This window comes from Urocitellus parryii, chromosome 11 (assembly GCF_045843805.1).
Source record: "Urocitellus parryii isolate mUroPar1 chromosome 11, mUroPar1.hap1, whole genome shotgun sequence".
NCBI classification, from domain to species: Eukaryota; Metazoa; Chordata; class Mammalia; order Rodentia; family Sciuridae; genus Urocitellus; species Urocitellus parryii.
In genome coordinates, this window is record NC_135541.1 from 35,298,794 (window position 1) to 35,315,944 (window position 17,151).

General features: G+C 38.5%; 1 protein-coding gene and 1 long non-coding RNA gene across 2 annotated transcripts in view; one reads left to right on the forward strand and one right to left on the reverse strand.

Annotated features, from left to right (window-relative positions):
• Positions 1-9,224, reverse strand: part of Rab3b (RAB3B, member RAS oncogene family) — a 49,854-nt gene extending 40,630 nt beyond the window's left edge. Inside the window, exon 1 of the mRNA XM_026382538.2 lies at positions 8,997-9,224. Coding sequence (XP_026238323.1) covers positions 8,997-9,224 — 228 coding nt within the window. The remainder of the gene's footprint in view (positions 1-8,996) is intronic.
• Positions 1-16,876, forward strand: part of LOC113178070 (uncharacterized) — a 99,992-nt gene extending 83,116 nt beyond the window's left edge. The window contains exons 2-4 of the long non-coding RNA XR_003300178.2: positions 8,213-8,334; positions 10,426-10,651; positions 16,563-16,876. This is a non-coding gene — a long non-coding RNA (uncharacterized LOC113178070). The remainder of the gene's footprint in view (positions 1-8,212; positions 8,335-10,425; positions 10,652-16,562) is intronic.
• Positions 16,877-17,151: the final 275 nt, after the last annotated feature.

The following is a 17,151-nucleotide window of genomic DNA, read 5'->3' on the forward strand; positions in this document are numbered from 1 at the left end:
TCATTTGTCTCCCCAATCCTGTTTTCCCTACAGTATTCTTCATCTCTGGGCTATAACCGTCCAGTCTCTCAGATCAACCTTTTGACCCCTCCTGTTCACTCTCCCACTTCATCCAATTCAAACCCTGTTGTCAGCAATATTTTTGACATATGAATAGAATAGAATCTAACTATTTTCCCTACCATAGCCACTATCCCCCTTGTTGAAGAAACCATCATTCCCAATCTCCATTGTTGCAAATCCTGACATTTCCATTGTTGCAAATCCTGACAGGTTCTACCTACTTCTGCCCTTTGCTCTTCATAATTTATTACTGAAACAGACATAACACTGTCTCAGAGAAATCCTGTTAAATATTAAGATGTAAGTAGTGTAATAGTTGCACATTTTGTGACTATACTAAAAATCAGTGAACTGTATACTTTAAAAGAGTACAGTTTTATGGGATATAAATTATATGTAAAAGTGTTTTAAATGCAATGTAGTAGCTTAGGTTGGATCATGGAATAGTAAAAAGGATATAGTAAAAAAATACTGAAATCTGAATAAAGTTCTTAGTTTAATCAATCATATTATGTCAATAATAGTCTCAGTTTTGATAAATGTACCATGGTTTTGTAATATGTTAACATTACACAAAATGGGATATATAAGTAAAGGATATATAGAATTTCTCTGTACTATCATTGCAATTTTCTATAAATTTAAAATTATCCAGATAAAAAGTTTATTTAAAAGCTACATCAGGGGGCACTGAGGTTGTGGCTCAGCAGTAGAGCACATGCCTCGCACGTGCGAGACCCTGGGTTCGATCCTCAGCACCACATAAAAAAAATAAACAAGTGAAATAAAGGTGTTAAAGAAATATTTAAAAAAAAAAAAGCTACATCAGGGGGCTGGGGTTGCGGCTCAGTGGTAGAGTGCTTGCCTGGCATGCATGAAGCGCTGGGTTCTATCCTTAGCACCACATAAAAATAAATAAATAAAATAAAGATATTGTGTCCAACTACAACTAAAAAATAAATATTAAAAAAAACTACATCAGACCATGTCATTCCACTGCTCAGTGCTAAAATGTATCAATATTTGTGTACATGGTGTATTCCCATTGCCTACATTGAGTGCTCCTTAGAAGAAGGGATGTTATTTCACCAATCCCTGCAGAGCTTAGCACAGCCAGGCACTTAAAAGGTCCTCAAAAGCAAATATGCTTTTGCAAATGCCTATTCTTTTGTTTATAAGGCCTTTTCCCTATATTGACCTGAAAAACTTGTATTTATTTGTCAAGACTCAGCTCAAATGTACCCTCCTTTGTGAAACTTTCAATGATTTTTCCAGGTGGAAGTAACTGTTCTGCTCCATGTTCCTATAATATTTTCTTCATCTCTTTATTATATCATTTATACCATATTGTAGTTGTTTATGTGCCCTTTTATCATAGAGCTTGGCACATACTATGTGCGTGACATGTTTTTTTGAATGAACGGATGTGTAAAGGGCTTCTAGGTTATTTCTTTTCCTCCCACACCAATTTGAATGGTTGGAAGTGGGTGGTAGGCCTCGTTGAATAGCCAATCAGGATTACTGGTTAATTCATTTACAAATTACCAAGACAGACTATGCCTGCAATTCTGATTTGACTTCCCATAGTCTTTGTTGTGATTTTTTAAAATCAGATTAAACCTTTTCCAGCAGCTGGCTCCTACAGGGTTTGGGGAGATGAAAGTGTCAGCATGTCTCTGCAGCCACACCAGGAAACTTGCTGCCTAGAAAAATCAATTCTGATTATCACAAGAGCTGAGCAAAGGATGATGTACTCAGAAACTGTCTCCGTACTCCAGGAACCATAGGAACATGTCAGAGTCCCAGTAACCCTGTTCAGCCTTCAGACTGTTCTGTGTTATCCACTGTCCTCTATCTAGATCTCCAGTTTAGGTTCGGGTGGCTAGAGCTCACCTTCCTAAAGGTAGCAGAAGGAGTCCACACTGGCCTGTAGATGAGTTTGTGCTGATTCCAGGATAAGGTATTGTTAGCAAGCCCCACTTGCCCAAACCACTTTAGTCATGCATTTCATCTTAGCTTATTTGTTTGTTTTTGGTACCAGGGATTGAACTCAGGGGCATTGGACCAGTAAGCCACATCCCCTGCCCTATTTTGTATTTTATTTAGAGACAGGGTCTCACTGAGTTGCTTAGGGACATGCTTTTGCTGAGACTATCTTTGAACTCACAATCCTCCTGCCTCAGACTCCCCAGCCACTGGAATTACAGGCGCATGCCACGGCACCCACCCTTATCCTACTTTTGATAAGTAATGAGACTTCCTCTCTGACTCCCACATCTGTCTCTAAATTGGTTCCAACCTTAGGTAGGGAAGAAAAGGAAGGCCATTTATTGATCCCCCTAGAATCTCAATAAAAACTATTATTTGTTCAGCATTTAAGGTACCATGTTGGTGGCTGAGGACCAAACTCAGGCCTTGCACATGCTAGGCAAGTGCTCTGCCACTGATCTTAACCCCCAACCCTGCATTATCTCTTTTCTTTTCTTTTTTTTCTTTTTTTTTACCTTTATTTTATTTATTCATTTTTATGTGCTGAGGATCGAACCCAGGACCTGCATGTACTAGGCAAGAGCTCTACTGCTGAACCACATCCTGAGCCCACATTATCTCTTTTAAATCATTGCCAACATAGCAAAGCAAATGGAATAATAGAGGTGTATGCAATTGCATGGTCACTGAGAGTTTCAGAGGAGAGACTTGAAAAGAAAGAGGAAGAAAAACAGCAATCCAAGGTAGGCCCAGGATCAAGGACAGTGACCTGTATGTCCTTCACAAAGATAGAGTTCTTGAGCTCAAGATGTATCTCAGTGGTAGAGCATTTGCCTGGCCTGCTGGAGGCCTAGGCTTCAATCCCCAAGTACAGGGGGTGGGGAATGGGGCAGATTAAGAACAAAGATAGAGTTCTTGAGTTTTTGAATCCACAATACAAGCTTGTTGGAAAGACCAGCCAATGCATTTCTGGTCTTTATACAAGTAACCCCAGACACATTCCTGTCTTTAAAGTCTTTGACATGCAGGCCACCAAAAAAGCTTCACTAGTGGGAGTAGAAAAGAAGAGATTTTGTCTTTCCATGATGGCTGCCCCTGTCACTGGACCATCCCAGTGGCAGGGATCAGGCCTAGAGTAAACTACTGTAGTGAAAGTCATCAGCTAAGTTAGTCTTTTAAAATGTGAATAGAGCTAAGCAGGACCCCAGTTACAAGCCTGGGGATGAGATCCAAGTCACAGTTCAGTAATTCCTAAGCTCTGAGTCCCAGTGCCTGAGGATGAAAAAGATCTGTCCTTTCCTTCAGGACCCATACCACCGAAGAAATGAGATTCTTTTCATTCATGTACTTAGTGCCTATCTCTCCACTGGAGTGCAAAGCATGTGAGCAGGAAGGAATTATCCCCACCCCAGCCAATGACTGGCACAGTGCAAGCACCAGATAAATGTCTACTGAAAAAATGAAATGATGACATTTTCCACTTGGCTCCGCATAGATAACTTGACATATCTGACCTCATCCCCACTTCCCAGGGTCTGAGGGAAGGTGTGAAAGACACAACAAGTGGTTTAAAAAGCACATAGAAGAATTCACATGGCTGAAAATACCCACAGTTCTTATAAGATTTCATAGCTCTCCATGGGCTTTCCCTTCCATTTCCCCCACTTAATTTCACAACAACCCATAAGGTGAGGAGAGCAAGGATAGGGGAAGGGTCACTCCAGATCACTCCAAATCACACAACCACTGCAGGGTAGAGACAGGACTAGAATTTAAGACTCCAGAGTCCTAGGTTAGTTCAGTCTTCCCACAGAGCTGTAAATATTTTCCCTGACCCACATCGAACCTGCCAGCATCTGTGATGGACCCCATGTGGAAGTGGTGGAAGCCCCTCCTGCTTGTCTCTTTCCACAGGTCTTCAGGGGTTGCCTGGCAACCAGCACCCAGCAGTAAGTGGCCTCTAGCTGGGTCTGTTGCTGTGAAGTTACTAAGTTTCCTTCCCCTCACACTTAAGCATGCTCTCGCTCCCTATTAATGAGACTTTTCCCCTAGCCCCACCTCTCCAGCAAGATTTTCTTTTCTGATTCACAATAATTAACCTCTCAGGAAACCAACGAGGTTCACAGAGGCCTATGTGGTAAGGATCCCAGGGAACAAGGCACTCCCAATGCCTTCATCATTCAATATCCCCTAAAGATGCAGAAACTTCTATTGTGGGTGGTCCTTCTCACTGATGCTCATAACCTCCCCTTCTCCCCTCTTCATCTTCCACACTAATAACAGATTTCCAAAATCCCCTGGGAGAGCTCAAAAGGGCTGGAAGCACTGAATGGATACTTCATACATGGCTAGTGAGTACTAGGTGTTGTTCCAGCACTTCTGGAATCACAGATGAAAAACCTTGGGAGAGGACCCCGTCACCTTTTACATGTAGGCCAGGAGATAGAGAAAGAAGGAATCTAAAATTTCTTGCATTCCTGATATGTGCCAGACACAATACTATGGCTCCACATTAGTCCCTCTCAGCAAGCCTGGGAGAATTTTACAGTCAGAGATATGTATTCATAGAAGCCAAGTGATTTATCAGAGCTTACAGTTTGAAAAAAAAATCACATAACTTTTGTGTAAAAAGTTTAGATTCTATCACAGGTATTGGAGAGCCATTGAAGGGTTTTAACAAAATCAGTTTTGCATTAAAAAAAACAAAAAACACTCTGGCTTCAGATGAAGAAGAGATGAAATTGAGGCACACACACACAACAACAGCAACAAATTGTGGTTTGGATCCAAACTAATCAAATTGTATACGTTAAGTATGTATCAGTTTCTCCCTTTACAACTAGTTGATTATCAAATTTGGTAAATTCTGCTCCTAAATCTCTAATCTGTACTTGTTTCCATCCCTTATGTCACTTTGTCACTGTCTTAGTGTTATTGACTAAATGTTTGTATCCTTCCAAAATTCAGGTGTTGGAGCCTTAACTCCCAGTGTGGCTATATTTGGAAACAAGGGCTATAAGAAAGTTATAAAGGTTAAATGAGGTTATAAGGGTGAGACCCTGATCCAATAGGATTAGTGTCATTGCAAGGAGAGACACTGAGGAGATCATACACTCTCTCCCCTAGGTCCACATGTGGAGGAAAAGTCATGTGACACATAGTGAAAAAGTGACTGTCTGCAATCCTGCTGGCACCTTGATCTTGGACTTCTTGTCTCCAGAGTGTAAGGAAACAATTTCTGCAGTTTAAGCCAATCAGTCTGTGGCATTTTGTTATGGCAGCCCAAGCGGACTGATGTACTTTAGTTCAGGCCCATATAATGTATACAAACCACTGGTGCATCTCTCTCTCTCTCGCTCTCTCTCTCTCTCTCTGTCAATATTGAATTAAATTAGTTGGTTAATTTTTAAGAAATTTTATGAGATATAATATAATTTACATATTAAAAACTAGACATATTTAACATATACAATTTGATTAGTTTGGATCCAAACTACAATTTGTTGTTGTTTCATCTGAAGCCAGAGATTTTTTTTTTAAATGCAAAACTGATTTTGCTAAAACCCTTCAATGGCTCCTCAATCAATACCTGTGATAGAGTTCCCAAAAGTTATAAGTAAGACAAATACAGATATAGTGTACATAATATATGATTATTAGTTACATAAATATCCACTTTTGTACACAAAATATGTTTAAAAATATAAAAATGAAATTAATAATACGAATATTCAAAGGTTTAAATTTCAATGTATTTATGAACAGCACAAAAAAAAACAAATTTTGCCCTGTAAAAGCACATACACACATATAAAAACCCTCTGATAATTTTTTAAGCAAAGCAGTGTTTTTTAAGCAAAGCAACTAAGTCAGATCTAATTAGATCTTTATTGATTTTACCTCAAAATGTAAACTGAAAATGAACTTGTGCTGGAATCACAGAATATCACTTCAGCTATTTTCTTGTGCTCACTTGGGTTTTACTATACTTGGTACTGTCTTCAGAGATTTCCTTACAGGACTCTTTAAAGGCCACATAACTAGATTTCATTTAGTTGAAACTAAATAGTATTATCAATAAATCCACTTAACCAGGTACAGGAAAACTGCCAAGCTCACAATAGGCTAAAAATGAAAAAACAGAGCAAGGAAGTCACTGCTGCCAACCCCTTAAAAGGGCTGAATGCCTCCTACAACAAGCTCTTTCCAGAGTAGGATATATTTGATACAGGGATCAAACAAAGATGTCTGTGCCAATCCACAAAGTAAATGTTAATAAAACATTAATTTATTTTGTATTTATAGATTAAAAAATAAGCTCTAATAATTTCTTCAGATCCCCAAGAAGTCTTCAGGCTTGTACCCTCTAGCTAATGGCAAGAATCTTCTATGCATTATACAAGATTTCCCTGACCTCCAATCGACTGCCTATGTCCTCTCCAGCAAATTTCTCTCTCAACATCCCTTCCCTGCTCTTTCTCAGCCTTGATTCAGTTTCACTCTATTGCTCACCATACCCTACATACTCAGTGCCCTTACCCCTCTCTGTGATTGGCTGCAAAGATGACATCAGATAATACAAGTGATTGCACTAGGCACTAAGAGGTGCTTTTAATACATGCTTGTTTACTCTCACCACAGTTAAACTAGATCAGTGTTTCACAATTTTAGCCTGCCTTAAAACCACCTGGAAGACTTCTTATACCACAGATTGTTGGGTTCCACTCCCAGCGTTTCAGATTCAGTGGATCTGAGATGGGGTCTAAGAATTTGCATTTCAAAAAAATCCCCAACTGTTGCTCATATAGATGGTCTAGAAACCACACTTTGATAATCAATCAACTAGACAACCTGTATAGCTTCTCTCATTTCTAATGATTTATGATTCCTCAGTGCCTTTAAATGAACAAAATGGACACTTATCTCTATAAGTTAACATTTAACATTATCATAAATTGAAATATGGCCTCTATAAGACCTCAGATGTGCAGTGTAGAGAAAAGAACATATAATTTATAATCAGAAGATCTGAGTTCAAATCAGAAATTTGTGGGAGAGGACATAGGCAGCTGATTGGAGGTCAGGGAAATCTTGAATAATGCACAGAAGTGTCTTGTCATTAGCTAGAGAGTACAAAAGTTGTGCTCCATTTGTGTGGCTGACTCAAGGAAAGTTACTGTCTGTTTTTTTCTGTAAAATAGGGTATATAAAAAGAGTATCTGCCTCATAATGTTAATTGTGAGATTATGACAATCTGTAAAAATATTATATATAGACTGTCCAAATAAATGTACAATGCACTATATATATATATATATATATGCTAAGCAAAATAGATAATAAACAATATGTTTTGAATATGTCCACAAATTTTCAAAATTTCCAAACCTAGTGCAAATTCATTGATGAGTATACGATCCTTGTGGTATTACATCATTTAAAATATATACATGAGGAAGTGGGGGGGGGTAGAATGAGATGGACATTATACCCCTGATGTGTGGGTATGATATGATTGCACAAATGGTATGACTCTACATCATATACAACCAGAGAAATGAAAAGTTGTGCTCCATATGTGTAAGAATTTTAAATAAATAAATAAATACACACACACACATGTTTTACCAGGTGCAGGAGCACACACCTGTAATCCCAGTAATTCACAAAGCTGAGGCAGGAGGATCACAAGTTCAAGGCCAGCCTCAGCAAGGTCCTAAGCTACTCAGTAAGACCCTATCTCAAAATAAAAAGTAAAAAGGGCTGGGGATGCAGCTAAATGGTAAAGTGCCTTGGATTCAATTTCCCATACAAAATATAGAGAGAGAGTAAGTATTATATAATTTAAAATATATACATGAGGGGGAGTTGTATATATGTAATAGTGTGTGTGTGTATAAAATAAAGTTGTATATATAACATATATAATAAAGCATGTACACATGTATATAAATGAACATTGTGTACATATATAAACTTTATTAGTACCACTGGTAAACAACAACAATAGTGGTTGTGTGACCAGTTTCCAATATGGTCCCAAATGATCTTCCTCTCCCAGTATTCAAACCTTTGTGTAACTTCCTCCCACACTGAATCTATGACCAAGAGAATACTTGGCTACATGAGAGACATTTCCCTTTCCTCTTTGGTTTCTTAGATTGCTCACTCTAGGGAAAGCCAGTTACCATGCAATGAAGAGGATTAAGCAGCTCTGTGAAGATACTAAGAGGGCCAAATGGGAAGGAAGTAAGCTTCCTGCCAACAGTCTGCACCAGACATGTGAGTAAGCCACCTTGGAAGTGGATCCTCCAGACCCAGTCAGTCTTCCAGATGACTGAAACCCAAGCCAGCATATGGCTACACTTCACAAGAAACCCCAAGCCACTCCCAAATATTAGACCCACAGAAACTAAGAGATAATAAATTATTATTGTTTATTTATACCACCAAGTTTTAAAATAATTTGTTAAGCATCAATAGATAACTGATACAGTAACTAACACTGATTGTGTATTTGCTGTATTCCAGGTACTACACTAAGCATCTAACAACCCTATATGTAGATGTTCTTATAATTTCCAAAGAAGAAAGGATGACCCAGAGAGGTTAAATAATTTAGTCAAGTTTCTGTGGCTACTCAGTAGTAGAAATAGAATCTGACTGAACCCAAGTTTCTAACTCCAAAGCCTAGTTTCTTAGTCACTTGTTTACATAGTCAAGATAAAGTCTCTTAAACATCTAAGCATCAGACACAAATGAACCCTCAGAGGAGAGCAAACTTACATAAAACCAGCATGGGGAAGCCCAGGGGTCAGACCTAAAACCACATTAACATTTGATGTTGGTATCTAAAGATTCCAAGCTGGTTCCACCTCCCAGCCTGTAGACTAGCAGATTAGTAATATCTCAGGTCAATACTGCTGAAGATGCCCATGACTCACCCAAATCTGCAGCTTCACTCGCTTCTCATGACGGTAGACTGTCTTCACCTTGAAGTCGATGCCCACAGTGCTAACAAAGGCCGGGGTAAAAGTGTCATCAGCATAGCGGAAAAGGAAGGAGGTCTTGCCAACACTGCTGTTGCCGATGATGAGCAGTTTGAACATATAGTCAAAATTCTGGTCAGAGGCATCTTTGACTCCAGTTTTACCATCGGTCACTGAAGCCATCTGCAAGAGAGACAGACCTATGGTCACTTGAGAACACACCTCTAGTGTGACTTTCAGTCACCAACCTTCTAATGGCCAACTATCATTTACACACTCTCTACCCCAGCTTAACAGAGGAAATACACAGAATCACCCCATCGTTGCACCTGCTACAAATGTTGTCTCAGGACTAGGGTGGAACCCAACTCCTCCCCTTCAATCCCATTCAGCAAATATTTACTGAATATGTTGATCTGAGGCAAGCCCTTGCTGGGTTTAGGGAGTACAAATATGAATCAGACATGGTGGCGGATCTCTGGGTGGCTAGACACTAGAATAAAAGAACAGGGAAACCTTGACTGAGAAAGTCCACAAGAAGCCTAACCCAACGGGAAGACATGGTGGTCAAGGAGAGTCTCCTGTAGGAGGCAGGGCTCAGTATAGGGTTATCATTCCCTGTTTCAAAAGCTTTTATGGCTCCCCACATCTCTAAATATCAAGTCCAAACCATTCAGATTAATGAAGAACCAACTAACCAAAGAATCAACTTTCTAAGCTTTTGTTCCCCAATTCTTCTCCCCATCAACCTGTGCTACCTTAATATTAAATTAAACTTTACTCCAAATACTCCACAGTATGCCTTCGTCCCTTTGTATATGGATTCCTTCTGCCTAGAATGATTTTTTCCCCCTAATAAACTCCTATATTCATCCTTGTAGGTCCAGGTAGAGTGTCACCTTCCCTGTGCATAGCAGAGATATGACTCTGCTCCTGTGTTCTCACAACACTCTAATGGTATTTTTGTCGTTTTGGAACTGTTTACTCTTCTGGCCCCTCTTTTAGACTGAACATCTGGGATTTAATATACTCCATTTCTGCATGCCTGGCTTCTAGCACAAATCCTCACACATAACAGCACTCAGTAAAAATGTGTGCTGAATTAATGAAAGTCACTTCATCACTTTGGGGCCCCAATATCCTCATATAGGAAATGGGGAGAACAATTTCTGCCCTTGCATTTCTCAAGAGGCTATTTTAGGGCTTGAATGAGATAACAATGATTATGACCTTCATAAACTGATAAATTCCACAGTTGTGTGAATTTAAGTCCTTATAATCCAATCTTTCTAAGCCTTGATCTTTTATTTGTTCATTCACTCATTCATTCATTCAGCAAATATTAGTATGTGCTAGGCCTACTACCATTCTCTCCTTTTCTTAGAACACTTTGAATCTGAACTCCATGATCCAGCATAACAGAAGAGGAAGGAGGTCTTGCCAACACTGCTTCTGCCAATGATGAGCAGCTTGAACATATAGTCAAAATTCTGGTCAGAGGCATCTTTGACTCCAGTTTTATCACTGCTCACTGAAGCCATCTGCAAGAGAGACCTATGGTCAGTTGGCTACTTTGAGTCACCAACCTTCCAATGGTCCTATTACCTGATGTGAGTCCTTTAGTTGCTTCTTCTACAGCTTCAAAACATCAAGTGCCCTACTTCTCCACCTTAAGTCTCTCCTCTTGCTTAACACTAGGTACAAATGGGCTGGGTAAGTAATCAGGGAATGGTACAAGGGTACCTCTAATGTGAGAAAGTGTTCAGGTTATCATTGTCTTTGGTAGTTCCTGATTTTTTAATACCTTTATTGATTGATTGATTGATTTTATGTAGTGCTGAGGATCAAACCCAGTGCCTCACATGTGCTAGGCAAGTGCTCTACCACTGAGCTACAACTCCCACCCCAAAGAAAGAAAGGGAGTGAGATTGTTGAGTTTGGCTCTATGTAACTCTCAGATAAACTATAAACACAAGAAGCTGATGAACATAGAAGGTTGTTTTTGTTTTTTGCAGTACTAAGGATTAAACCCCAGGAATAGTCAGGTCCTCTACCCCTGAGCTACATCCTCAGATCTTTTTATTTTTATTTTGAGATAAGGTCTTGCTAAGTTGCCCAGCCTGGCTTTGAATGCAGGAATTCTCCTGCCTCAGCTTCCCAAGTCACTGGGATTACACTACCACACCATACTCAAATGTAAATTTAAAGCACTCTTTAAGAACAATGAGACACATATATAGAATTAATAATAATTATTCAAAAAAACTTAATATATCACCATTAGTCTTCAGTGCCCTCTGTTCTTCCTGCCTTTATATAAGACCCTCAGCTTCATCCCTGTATTATCAGTCCCATGACAAGGCTCAAGAGGTATAAAACATGTCCAGGATACTTGGAGGCTTAGGCATAATAACATTTTTTTTAATTTTTATTCTAATTTGTTATATATGATAGCAGAACGTATTACAATTCATATTACACATATAGAGCACAATTTTTCATATCTCTGGTTGTATACAAAGTATACTCACACCATTCATGTCTTCATACAGGTACTTTGGATAATGATGTCCATCTTATTCCACCATCATTTCTAACCCCATGCCCCCTCCCTTCCCCTCCACCCCTTTGCCCTATTCATAGTTCCTCTAATCCTTCCATGCTTCCCCCTCCCAACTATGAATCAGCCTCCTTTTATCAGAAAAAACATTCAACATTTGGTTTTTTGGTTTTCACTTAGCATTATCTTCTCCAACTCCATCCATTTACTTGCAAATGTCATGATTTTATTCTCTTTTATTGCTGAGTAATATTCCATTGTGTATATATGCCACATTTTCTTTATCCATTCATCTACTGAAGTGCATCTAGGTGGGTTCCACAATTTACCTATTGTGAAATGTGCTGCTATAAACATTGACGTGGCTGTGTCCCTGTAGTAGGATAACAGCATTCCCCCCCCCCACCCCCAGTGCTAGAGATTGAAGCCAGGGGTGCTCTACCACCTCTTTTAATTTTTTTTTTTTTTTTTTTTTTTTTTTTGGTGGAGACAAGGTCTCACTAAATTGCCCAGGCTGCCCTTGACATCACCATCCTGTCTCACAGGCATGCACCACCACATTCAGCTAGACATAATATCATTTACATGAAGGAAGAAAGTGAGGTTGGAAAGGAGAGTGCAATTGGCTGTTTAAATTGTTTCACAGACTTCACTTTTCAGTTTGTCATAATATAAGATATAAAGCCTATTTCAAGAATTGATGATTCAAGCCTGTGAGGGGGCACACACCTGTAATCCCAGTGGCTCAGGAGGCTGAGGCAAGAGGATCTCAAGTTCAAAGTCAGCCTCAGCAAAAGCAAGACACTAACCAACTCAGTGAGACCCTGTCTCTAAATAAAATACAAAATAGGGCTGAGGATGTGGCTCAGTGCCACAGTGCCCCTGAGTTCAATCCCTGGTATGCCCCCAAAACAAAACAAAACAAAAAAAAAGAACTGGTGATTCAAAAGAATTGTTTTTTCTACCTAACAGAAGGGAAGCCACCACAATGACATGATACCATCTTTCACTCTGCTCCATTCGTCTTTCTTTGTCTTTGTTTACAAAAGAAAATTTCTGCTATGAAAGTACATATTCATTATAAAAAATTTGAAATTTATGCAAATGTATAAAAGATAAAAATTTAAATTATCTAATATCTCACTTACCCAAAAATGACTACTATTAAAATTTTAGGGGCTGGGGATGTGGCTCAAGCGGTAACGCGCTCGCCTGGCATGCTCGGGGCGCTGGGTTCGATCCTCAGCGCCACATAAAAATAAAATAAAGATGTTGTGTCCACCGAAAACTGAAAAATAAATTTAAAAAATTCTCTCTCTCTCTTTCTTCTCTCTCTCTTAAAAAAAATAGTATATTTCTTCCAATATATATTCATTCAAAAAAAATGCTTGTACCAACATACATGCCTATTTTTAAAATTATATCTTCTTAAATTTTTTTAATTGTAGATGGATACAATATCTTTATTTATTTATTTTGTGTGGTGCTGAGGATTGAACCCTGTGCCTCACACGTGCTAAATAAGCATTCTACCACTGAGCTACAGCCCCAGCCAAGAACTATATCTTATTCATTAATTTAAAAGGCAATGCACACTCATTGAAGGTAATTCATCAACTTTCCATTATTTACTAGTATTACTTTTCATCATCTGTAATTTGCATTATTTTCTTACTTTTTAACATAAAAAAATAAGTAATATGGAACCTAAAATCTTATACTGAAAAGTAAGTGTTGCTTCCATCCTGGTTCCCAACTTCTAGTTCCCCTCCCCAGAGGCACACGTTACCAATTTATATATCCTTCAGAGACATTTTTTGCATATACAAGCATAGAAAAATATACTTTTTATTTATATGTAAATGATAGCATACCATACATTCTAGTCTATAATTTCTATGCATATTTTAATAGCTGAGATCATCTGCACAGAAAGTTTAGACCAAAATGTATGGTATGCTATCATTTGGCAAAAGTATTTAAATTTTAAAAGTATTTAATAATTTAGTCATGTATGACTAAAAAAGAAATAAAATCGTATGGTTAAAAAAAAGGATTTAATAATTTAAAAAGTACTAAGACTTTAAAAATTCTTCATAAAATCATTTCCTATGACCAGTTCTTTAATGTTGTCATTCTCTTTAAGAAGAGAGTTGTTTTTCAGTTTAAGTTGTTTCTATTCTTAATTATTATATATTAAATTGAAGTGAACATTTCTCTCTTTTTTTAATTATTTAAGTTGTAGATGGACCCAATACCTTTCTTTAACTTTATTTTTATGTGGTGCTGAGGATCGAACCCAGTGCCTCACATGCTAGGCAAGTACTGTACTACTGAGCTACAGCCCCAACCCTGAAGTGAACACTTCTTTGCATAAACCTTTGTTCACTTTCCTAATTATTTCCTCAAAAAGTGGTCAAAGGGCAACTTCACTAAAACACAGCTTTGATTTTCATTTTAATTTCATGTCCTTTATCTTATTTTATCCTCTAAACCTGGGAAATAAAGTTGAAAGGACAAGGATTATTCCCATTTGAATTAAGATGATTCACCCAAGTCTCATAGCTAATGACTGAGACTAGACTTTGGTACCCTGCAGTGTTATGGGAAAGTTTTAAATTTCTGCTCTACTCATCAGTTGAATTCTTAAGCAAGTCATATTGACTCTCTAAGTCAGAGCATTATTACCTTAAAATAGGAAATTGCCACCTACTTCATGGAGCAATGGTACAAATAGAGTAAGCACTACTATATGTAAACAATCTGAGAGTTTATTGGCCTATAGGAGGTACTCTAAAATTATTACTTCACTAGCCCCTTTTATTCACATTTGCTGTCAAATTTTGTTCAACTGCCTCTCTAACATCTGGGCTTCATTATCTGGGTGCTGTTTTACAACAAACTAACTGCTTCTCTTTCTGGATTGAAAGGAGTTTATCTATCATGGGGACACCAACACTGGACCTATATCTTTAGAAGATGATACTTCTTTCAATAAACATTAATTATTTTTCATGTGCCAGATTACCAATATAAATGTTTTCATTTTATCTGATGAAGCCAGTTTTACACTCTTAAACTGCTAGAATTAGAAAGATATTGAAGTGACAGGTCTATCATAACAAAAACCCTGGCTATTTGTGCCAGCTTTCATAGTAACTCAGTGTATGAAATTGGGCAGGTCATTAAAACTCTAAGACTCAGTGTTCTCATCTGATAATAATAATAACTACTTCACAAGGCTGCTGTGAATTTTAAATAAGAGAATGAATGTAACTGCTTCATACACCATGCTGAGAAAATACATGTGGCCTTGTGTAGAAACAGAGGGAAAATTTTCTACATTTATTAGCCTTGCAGATGTGGAGAGTGGAGAGTCAAAGATAGTTTCAATTCCTGTTCCGATCCTATCCCCAGCATCATTTTGTAGGTAAATAAAATTGAGGCTCCACAAAGAGAAGCAATTTGTCTAAGGTCACACAGTTCATGATCAGAACTTCTGTTAGCTGGTGTCTTCCAGATTTGACTGGGCTTAAGGAAGATAAAAGCCAGAACAATTTTAGGGCGAGTAGAGAAGTGTCCCCAACACCATAAGTACTTGCCACACTCTGCCATCAACATCTGCTTATGTGCACACAGCACAGCTTTCCCAGTAGGTGGTGTGAGAACAGAAGCCCCCAAGGGGGATCTTCTCAGGAGGGGGGCAAGGGGGACACAGACATCTGGAAGAGAAGCAAAAAACATCCCAGCAGGCAGCCGCCTGAGGCAGATCTGAGCAGACAGGTCACTGCACAGTAGTGCATGCAGAACTGCATTTGTAAGATAAGATCGATCAAACCTTCCCTCTCTTTTGTGACAGTCACATAAAATGATAAAGCTGGGTGGCTCGCTGTCTCCATGAGCAATACAAATAAAGGCCTAGGAATCATCTGGGAAGTATGTTATCCCTGATCCCAGGCTGGGGGAGGGAAAGAAATTGCTTCTCAAAAAAGATGTGAAAAAACAAATGTCCCTTTCAGTCTCATAGGCAGCAGAAATAAACACCTAAGAATCAACTTCAGCCAGGAAAAAGGCGGGGGAGATATCCCCCTAAAATCCATCAAGAAGGTATCAACTCAATAAATATAGCAAAGAAGGGAATTCTTTTTTGATTGAGCCAAAAGCTTGGACAGGGAGATTGAGTCCAAGAGACCTGGGTTAAGTCCTGGAACTCTCAGTAGTTGTGTAAATTTAGGCAAATCACGTCCCGAGCCTCAGTTTCCTCATCTAAAAAATAAGTTAATAAAATGGCTTCCTGGCAAAACTCTTGTAAGAATTAAAACTAGTACATAAGAGAGATCTTTATAAATCACTTTGAAATTTTTGGATTTTTTTCTCTGTGCTTCATGTTTTCTCATAGCAACTCATCTAAGTACTGAAAATAGTTTGGGGTTCCAAAGCAAACAAAGTCGATATAATTTCCTGCTTTGTCATTTATTAACGGTGAGATCTGGGCAAGAAATTTTACATGACTAAGAAACAGTTTCCTCCTTTGTAAAATAAGCATTTGGGGGAAGAATACAGGTAATATAGGGATTTAGCACAGTACATGGAATATAGCAGGTGCTCAAAAAATGTAATTCCTTATCTTCCTTCAGAGAACATTTATCAGTGGGGCTAAGGGGTTAGGCAAACGTGGACCTCCCTCTACTATATATATGCCCATTCTCCCAAAAGGCATATTCTTTTAAAATTAAATCTTCTTTAATTCATTTTCCACTGCCAACCCATCATCACCAGCCTAGCCCAGCCTACCTCCTCATTGTTATCCCAGGTCTTATATAGCCAATAGAAACACCATCATAATTGCTGCCATATATTGAGCTCCTACTAACCGCCAAGTATTCTACTAGTTACTTTCAATGCATTTTATCTGCACAACAACAGATGCTTGATAAATGTTCATTTCCTTCCTTCTCCAGGTTGGAAAAAGATAATATTACTCAGCAATAAAAGAGAATACAATTTTGGCATTTACAAGTAAATGGATGGAGATGGAAAATATCATGCTAAGCAAAGTAAGCCAATGGGAAAAAAACAAAGGCTGAATGTTCTCTCTGTTAAGTAGAGGCTGATCCATAATGGGAGATGGCATGGGGAGAATGGAGAAACTTTGGGCAAAGGGGAGGGAGTGGAAGGGATGAAATATGGGGACAGGAAAGATGGTGAAAAGTGAGAGATATTATTACCCTAGGTACCTATATGAGTGCACATATGATGCAATGCTACATTTATACAATCAGATAAAAGAAAAGTTGTGCTGCAATTGTGTACAATGAATCAAAATGCATTCTGCTGTCATATATACCTAATTAAAATAAATTTTTAAAAACTTTAAAAAAAGATAGCCATGTGAGTAACTGCTGACAGAATGGAGGCACACCTGCATAAGAACATCAGTGTGTGGGTGGGAGATGTGGCTCAAGCGGTAACGTGCTCGCCTGGCATGCGTGTGGCCCGTTCGATTCTCAGCACCACATACAAACAAAGATATTGTGTCCCATGAAAACT